The sequence below is a fragment of the Fukomys damarensis genome, unplaced genomic scaffold (genome assembly GCF_012274545.1).
Source record: "Fukomys damarensis isolate Sample0158 unplaced genomic scaffold, DMR_v1.0_HiC HiC_scaffold_27, whole genome shotgun sequence".
In the NCBI taxonomy this organism is placed as follows: Eukaryota; Metazoa; Chordata; class Mammalia; order Rodentia; family Bathyergidae; genus Fukomys; species Fukomys damarensis.
This window is the reverse complement of record NW_022900939.1, coordinates 32,627,650-32,636,108: the sequence shown is the minus strand read 5'-3', so window position 1 is coordinate 32,636,108 and position 8,459 is coordinate 32,627,650. Positions and strand designations below refer to the sequence as shown.

Below are 8,459 nucleotides of genomic sequence, written 5' to 3'. Positions count from 1 at the left end.
GGACACCTACACTGTTGCAGTGGGGTGGTGGCCCAGTGTTCACCCCGGGCACGGCCGGGGCCACTGCTGGTATGGCTGGGGGATGAAGGCCCTTGGCCCACATCCCATCATGATCTTGGATGCTCACCCCAGTTAGGGCAGGCAGGAGTGGCCCAGTGTTCACTCCGGACACGGTCGGGGCCACTGGTGGTATGGCTGAAGGATGAAGGCCCTTGGCCCACATCCCATCATGATCTTGGATGCTCACCCCAGTTAGGGCAGGCAGGATGGTGGTCATGGGTGCAGCGCTCAGCGGCAGGAGAGCAGGACGATGCACACCCCCATGCCGGACACCTTGGGAGCCGCTCACAAGTGGGGCCTGTGAGAGGACAGGGCTCTGAGTGAGCAGGGACCCTGCTCGCCTCCTTCCTCTCCGGGTTCGGGCAGGGATGTTGAAAGGTCCAGCTCCAGTCAGGCCATAGCCACTGTGTCCTGCCACCACAGGTGTCATGGGGAAATGGGACACCACCAGGGGTTTACCCTGAGGATGTGGTGCATTCCCAGAGGGTGGAAATGGCTCCCAGTGTAGCTGTTGTACTGGGACCGGGGCAGGTGGGAGAGGGCACAGGACCGAAGAAGGAGATAGGATGACCCCGTCCTTCTGGGTCGTATGTGGCTGCAGCAGGGACGATGCTGTGGAGAGAAAAGGAGTGAAGGAATGTAGGAGGTGAGACAGCAGGATGGAGGCTCTGTTCTTCCCCAGTCACTGGGAATCAGAAGACAAAACTCACCCCTTCAGGGTTGTGTGGACAGGAATATTTTGCAGTTAGCAGACACCCCTGAGTAAATTTTCATGCTCTCTTCCTCCCATTCAGAATTCCTCCTGCAAGGAACTTTCTTCTAGGTAACTAAAATTCTCAACCCTTGCTTGTCCAAAGCAACCCCTCAGCTTCCTCTCCCTCTAAGGGATACTTCCTTTTTCTCATGCTCCTTCTAAACCTCTTTCTTCCCTTGCAAGGACAATATAACACAGGCCCCCAATGAAATCTTCCCCACACTAGCACTTGAAGATGACCCCACGCGGGATCCTATCCACCTCCCACAACAAACACTAATGCGGGGACTAATCCTGCCCAGTCCTGTGCCCAGTATTCAGTGGTCCCTGCCGTGACACTGGAGGCTCTGTTCCCATGAGACAGGTCTGGAAGATGGACACTGGGCTCCCTGAGTACTTGTCCTTGCAGAAACAGCCAGGAGTTTCTGCAGAGGACCAGAAAGAGCCAGGTAAGGGTGATAGTGGAGCTGTCCCAGGAGTTTTCAAGGAATTGTCACAGCTCCTGGTTGTCAGGTTTCATTGTGGAACTGTATCCTATCTGTGGAGCTTTTCCTTTGGGGTCCTAAAAATGGCAATGAAAGAGACTTGCGGGTCGGTCCTCTGTGAGCCAGGTACCATGTGAGACAAAGTCAACTGGAGCCCATCTGAGAAGTCTGCACCCAGTAACCAGAACACCTGTCCTAACTTCCTACTAACATAACAGCAAAGCATCTTCCTGTGAGCTACTCATCATCCTCTCTTAACATGGAAACTAGCTTTCACTGCTACAGAAAACCAACAGCACTCCCCTTGTGCCCCTGGTGCATGAAGCACCAGACAAGGAACACGGGCATTGTTCCTGACAACTGTGAAATGAAGGGCTGAGGGGCCACACTGACAGTGGTCAGGACTAAGAAGCCCTGAAGACCTGTTTTGATGAAAAAGATGACATTTCAGAACAACTCAGGGAGGCCCAAGCTACCCTGGGATGAAAAACAGCTGCAACTTGGACTGAGGGTAAAGCCCTCTGTGAGTGAGATGGCGCTTGGGGTCTCTGGAAGTGACAGTTGAGTAACCCTTATCCTTGTTCACACAGAGGATATTTCACTGCACACTGGGTCACGGAGTTTTCTGAGTAGTTTTCTGTCTAAGATCATTCTCTCCACTGCCCTCCTAAGATCCGGGAAACTCCAATCAAACCCCTCAGAGCAGTGAGACATACAAGTCCCAGGTTCCCGAAGAAAGGACACAGGACTCAGAGTTCCCCTTGAAAATGTCCTGTCTCCTCCGTGACACCATTGGATAGCAACCCTGTTAAAGTCACATCTCTCCCTTTCTGGAGAGGATCAATGTATGTCCTCCCATTCTTTCCCCGACCCAGTATATTTTCCACATGGTATCTTGAAATCCATCTAAGGAGTCCCAGTCCCGTCAACAGTCTCAGACTGACACGAACTTTCCCTGCCTCCCAGTGGGTATGGTGTTGGTCAAGTCCAGTACACTCTTTTCTTTACATCAGCTCAACCACTTGTACCCAGGGAAGTGACAGATTCAAATTCCTAACAGTTTAAGGAGTTAGAGCAGTTATCCCTGACCCTCCAGGCTTACCTCCTTCTAGCTCCATCCCCACAGGCATGGACACTGACATCAACTCTCTAGCTGCTAGCAGCGTGGGAAGAGTGAAGACCTGTGACCAGAGGCTCACTCCGGTCCAACTGCAGAGGGTGAGGTTTGAAAGTAAACAGGTCTGGAGGGCTATGCCCAGACATTCTGTAGCGGGGGAGGGGCAGAGGCAGGGCTGGGGGGGGCATTCCAGGAAGAGCTTTGGTGGGCAGAGGAGACCCTCACGATCCCTTCAAACAATTTGGTGAAAACATCACTGCTGTGTGACTCTACCCAACTTTTGAATTATTTCTTACCACTGCCAGCACTGTGGTTGTATTGGTCTCCTGACTTGAATGTCTCATCAGTAAAACTTGTTTTGAAATAGGCTCTTGACTAATTTAAAAACTCACTGTACTTTCTCAACAAAATTCAGACCATATAGTTAGGTAAATATGGGGCAGGTTAGAGAGAAGATGAATAATTTGAATTGAGATTGTGAGGGAGGATCCAGTGCCTGACATACGCGCGTCACTCCTGAGGAAGCAGTTCTTGTGTCTTCTTCAAGTGTCCAAAGCTGGGATCTGTGCCTCATCCAGGACAATACTCTTGTGCTGTCCTTTGCTAGAAAGCCCTACCAAGCAGCCACACTAACGTAGCCTACAGACCCAGCACAGAAATCCCTTCTTTTTGGTTGTCAGTGTTTTGTTCTTTGTGGCTTTCTTTCCTTGTCACCTCAACTGATTATCTTGACTTTAAAAATAGGATTTCAGTAAGTTTTTTGTGGAAGAGTAATGAAAAAATTCCATGGTGGAAACATTATTGTCTTTTCTGCAGTCCTAGACCCCAGATGCAAGAATCATCAAATCAGGCCAAACATTGTTTGTGACTTCTGTCCATATTAGTCACCTTTTCATTGCTGGGACAAAGTACACAGCAGAATATAAGGAGAAAAGGTTTCTTTTGGCTCACGGTTTCAGAAGTTTCTGCCTGTGTGTGGCTGGCTCCAAGAGAGAAACAAGGCAGAGGGCATGGAGGGAGGGAAAAGCTGCTCAACTGGTGACATCCAGGAAGAACGGAGCTGGAGAAGCCCGGGGGGAAGGGCCAGGGACCCAGTGCACCAGCTTCAGGACGGGGACATCCAGGACTTTTCCATCCAGTACTGGAACATTAGAGGAGTGGGGAGGTGCCTTGTGTGTGTCCTCAGGGCCCATGCCCTGGGAGGATCTTGGCAGTCCTGGGTTATTGGGCTGTTATTAATCCTGCAGATTATGAGAAAGAGGACCTGATGATAGGGTTTTGAGACTTGCAAATTCAATTTAGCGTGTTGATTCTATTGTTTTTTAATCAGCAATTGAAATTCTTCAACATATGTCAAAGAGGAGAAAGTAAAATCATTCCCATTGTATCTGCAATGTTGGCTGAAATTGACCCTGATTGTCAATTTTTTTGATTAAAGGTTTAATACAGCTTTGCAAAACAAATTTTGTTTTTGTGACAACATTTACTGGGAGAACTGTGTGCGCATGAAATAAGTATACTAAAGATTGGTAAATGTAGGTGAACGTCTAGAAACGCAGTCAGGACAAACCACGTCTCAGAATGCTTCTGAGCTCTGAAATTCCTTGCCAGACCTGTTTTTTAATGGAACCTTCCAGTGGACTAGGAGAAAATGACATAGTTCATGGCAGACAGAAGACAGAAAGTAACAAATTACTAGCAACAACAGCAGCTTCTTTCTGCCCCTTTTATACTCTATCTAGGCTACCCAGGTCAGGGCAGGTGCCAAACCAATCAGTGAACAAGTTTAGCAATCACACATCCTTAATCCCAGCGTCACACATTCTAGATCCAGTCACCTCTGAAAAATCCCCATCTATGACGACACTGGGCTTTGGGGTAACATCTAGAAACAAGTTATAGCAAAACCAATCAGAACAAGTTTAGCAATCACACATCCTTAATCCCAGCGTCACACATTCTAGATCCAGTCACCTCTGAAAAATCCCCATCTATGACGACACTGGGCTTTGGGGTAACATCTAGAAACAAGTTATAGCACCATCTTTAGTTCATATAATGGCCAACCCATCATTTGAGCCAGTTGCTAGAAGAGGACCTTCACTATCCCAATCTAGTTAGGTTACATCCGTATTGCTTGGAACATCTTCTTCTCCTCATACACAGTGTCTAAGTACTAATGCTATTTTCACTAAAGCTTTTTTCACTGAGATTCCATAGTCTTGCTGCTGAGTCTCCAGACTACGATGCCAAGGGATCACTAAGGGGGTTCACCGGCACACATGATAACTTCAGATTCGTGGCTCCATTACACAGCTGCTCTATCAGGAGGGATTTCGACGCCCTCGAGCACTTACATCATACCAGTATGATTATGTGCTATAGTAAGTGCTCCAATCTCTTCCCTATTTGCTGTATTTTCCCCATTTTGGGGGGTTGCTTACAGCTGCAAACATTTCTTACAGGCATGTTGTCTACCTTGTACTACACCAGGCATTATGGCATCTGTCAAGGACAGAGATTCAGTGGGTGGACCCTCAAACAAGGTGCCCCCTTCATCAGTACTACTTTCTGCCTCTACATATTGTAGGCCTTGCTGGATGATAGAGATCTAGGAATCAGGACAGAGCTCCATTTGTGGAGGACAAGAGCCCCACTTATATAAGATTGGCTTATAGCACTTGCTATACCAAAACAAAAAGCTGAAAGAGAAAATCCTGATGCGTGCAGGTGTCTCTACCAAGAAGTCCGCCCATCATTGCTTATATTGGTCTCCATTCTCACTGGCACAGGATGCAACCCACTGAGGGTAACTTGGTGTGGAACAGAACATCAGGCTTAGCCAGTCACAAGCTGCTCCTGCTGGAAACAGTGATCTCCTCATTCCCAAAAAATGTAGGCACAAAGAAATTCCCCTCCTCCCTGTCTCCTCCAACCACCCCCACAACAACCTCAGAGAAGGCAGGGGAGATTATAACCTGGACCTGAAAGGGGAGGACAGGGAATTGAGGTGGAAGGTCAAAGCTGCTGCTAAAGGAAAAAGTAGCCAGTGCGAATAAGCCAAGCACAAACTAGCTCATCAAGCCTGCAAGGCAAGACACTAAGTTGGGTTCACTTTTGCAAAGAAGGAAAATTCATCCTGCAGACGATGAATCCACGACCCTCAGGAAGTATTCAGCATAGAAGATTCAGGACCCAACCAGTGTACCCTGAGATGCCTTCTCATGGTGCCCTTGCATCCCAGACCCCACCCACGGCCCCACTGTTCCCTCATGACAGAACAGCACACATGGGTCTGAGAACTGCTCTGCCTACCACTCTCAGACCCACAGAGTGGGCTTTGGGCCCAGAAGCAGGGTTCAGAAGAGGGTCCCAAGAAAGGGAGTGGACAAAAATTCCCTATAAATATTGTTGAGGGTAAAACTTTATTTACTGTTGTGTACATGTGAATCATACTAATCTCTTATTGACTCTACAGGCGCTCCTGAACTTACAGTGAGGTTACATGCAATAAGCCTTTCATGAATCGAACATTCTGCAAGTTAAAAATGCATTAATACACTTACCTTAGTGACTATTGCAGTGTAGCCCCACTCAGCACACTGTACAGGATGGGCCATTTCCCCTGGTGATGGGATTTCATGTACTCCTTCTCTCTCCAGTGTGAACAGGATCTACTTTTTTTTGATCTCTCATTGTCACAGTAGATATTGTAAAATAATGCCGGCCAACAACATGGTCACTATATGCAATTTAGAAAAAGGATATTCCTATAATACAATGCCCATCTCTAAGAGACACATGATTTTTCTAAAAATCATTTTCTTAATGTTTCATTGTGCATATTTTCTCATGTGACTTGTGTTTTTAAAAGGCTATCTTGCTTGGGTATTGTTGCTATTGTTGTTTGGGGGATGTTGTTCTTTCCTGAGGTAAACATGCTGGTCAGACTCTTTGGGGGGGTTGTTTTTTTGTTTTTGTTGTTGTTGTTTTGAGACAGGGTCTCACTGTGTAGTTGAGACTGACTATGGAACTCACTATGTAGCCCAGGCTGGTCTTGAATTCACAGTGGTCCTCCTGCCTCAGCCTCCTGAGAGCTGGGATTAATTACAGGCATGCACCACCATGCCCGGTTCAGACTCTTGTGATAGTACTGCTGTGCTTTGTTTTCTACCATTTTGTTTTTGTTTTGCTTTGGCTTTTTATTCATTAAGTTTATTGGTTCATTTTAGGTATACATTATGATCACATTCATTGGAATTTGTACCTACCTGTACATGGTCTACCGTTTTATTTTGAAGGACAGCATGTTATACTACCCTAAAATATGCTACTCTGATGTAAAGATTACTTCATGCTAGACAGACTTGTAAACATCAGATGCAAGAATGTCATTCTAAGCTCCACTTTTCTTCTTGAAAACAAGAGATTCGAATTCCAGGTGGAAAATGCCTTATTATACCAGCAGGAGAGAGATAAATGGAGAGCCAAGAGAACTCTGTGCAAACAGACCTTGTCAAAATAATTATCCTCTTTTAGCCTCCTCACATACTTGGCTCTTCCACGGGCACCTCTCTCTGTTCCATCTAATACAAAAGCATGTAGGTTTTGCTACTCCTTTGGGTCTTCATTTCCTCATGGGAGTTTTCAGGCCATAAAACCTACATCAAACTGGTATGCCTTTCTCACATTAGTCTGTCACGTCAAGTTGATCCTCGGGTCTAGCTGGGACCCTAAGAGGGGATAGGCCAAGTTTTGACTTCTCTACAATTTACATTCCACAGCTGTATTCCCAAGATATGTGTATGTTTAGTTCCCTTGGCAGAGCAAAAAGAAACGCTTCCTGTCCTCAGGCTATTTCCCCATCAGAGGAGACTCATTCTCTTTCAGTCTCATTTAATGCTTGAAGCTCATCCCATAATGTGTTGGTGTTTTGTTTTGTTTTGCTTTGGGGACTGGGGATCAAACCCAGGAGCACTCTATCACCCAGCGGCATCCCCAGTCTCTTCTATCTATTTATTTATCTATTATTTTGAGGCACCGTTTTTCACAGTTGCCCAGGCTGCCTTCACACGTGCAATCCTGCCTTGGCCTCCTGTGTAGCTGCGATTACAGACATGTGCCATTGTGCTCAGCTTGTTTTGTAATCTTACAAAAAAGTATTTGTTATGTGAATTACTCTTTCTAGTCACAGTAGGTTTGATTTTAAGAGGATTAAACAAGGAATTAAGAAACTGTTGACTCAAGACTTACTGCTCACACATTCCTACTGGGAACTATAATGAAATATGCTTACAATGAGATGAGAATACAATTTTTCATGTATTTCTTTCCCATTGTGTTTCATTTCTGTTTTTTGTGGTTCTGTAATCATGGGTTGCACAGGAAAGGAATTTCTGTCTACTATCCAAAAGCAGGTTAGAACTGAACTGTCTTCAAAGTCCACTTAATATCAAGACAACTCTAAGTCTTTACATTCTGAATACTGTTTTGACCAGTTTTGATTTTCTAAAAAAAGTCTTATAAAAATTCACTTCCACTATTAGATTCCTCTTTGAATATGGCGGGCTGGTAGTGTTCAAATGTTTCTAGTCTGACTTAGATAGCTCCAGCCTGATTACAATATCCCACATTTATATCAGGCTTTAAAGACTTCCATTTCATTCCTTTCTAAGTGACAATGCTGGAAGTCAGGCTCTCCAATGACACAGAACCCATAGTGTGTGTGTGTGTGTGTGTGTGTGTGTGTGTGTGTGTGTGTGTAGAAAATATATGAACAGATAGATGAGTAAATAGATTTATTGTGAGGACCTGGCTCATGTGATTATGTGGGGCCAGGAAAGTTCAAATCCTGCAGGTCGTGCCACAGATGTGGTGCTCAGGCCAAAGGTGGTCTGTTGGCTGAATCCTGCTTCAGGGGATGCCAGTCTTTTCTCTGAAAGCTTCAACTGCTTAGAGGAGGCTCACCCACAGTGAGGTAGGGGAATCAGCTTTGATCAAAGTCTACTGATTCAACTGTTAATCCAAGTTAAAAAGTGCATTT

At 45.8% G+C, this 8,459-nt stretch overlaps 1 protein-coding gene across 1 annotated transcript in view; it reads right to left on the bottom strand.

The window, feature by feature from the left end:
• The window catches only part of LOC104853122 (NUT family member 2G-like), a 3,594-nt gene extending 888 nt beyond the window's left edge, over positions 1 to 2,706 (bottom strand). Inside the window, exons 1-2 of the mRNA XM_010610970.1 lie at positions 2,402 to 2,706; positions 11 to 672 (exon numbers count right to left, since the gene is read on the bottom strand). Coding sequence (XP_010609272.1) covers positions 11 to 672; positions 2,402 to 2,441 — 702 coding nt within the window. The 5' untranslated portion in view covers positions 2,442 to 2,706. The remainder of the gene's footprint in view (positions 1 to 10; positions 673 to 2,401) is intronic.
• Positions 2,707 to 8,459: the final 5,753 nt, after the last annotated feature.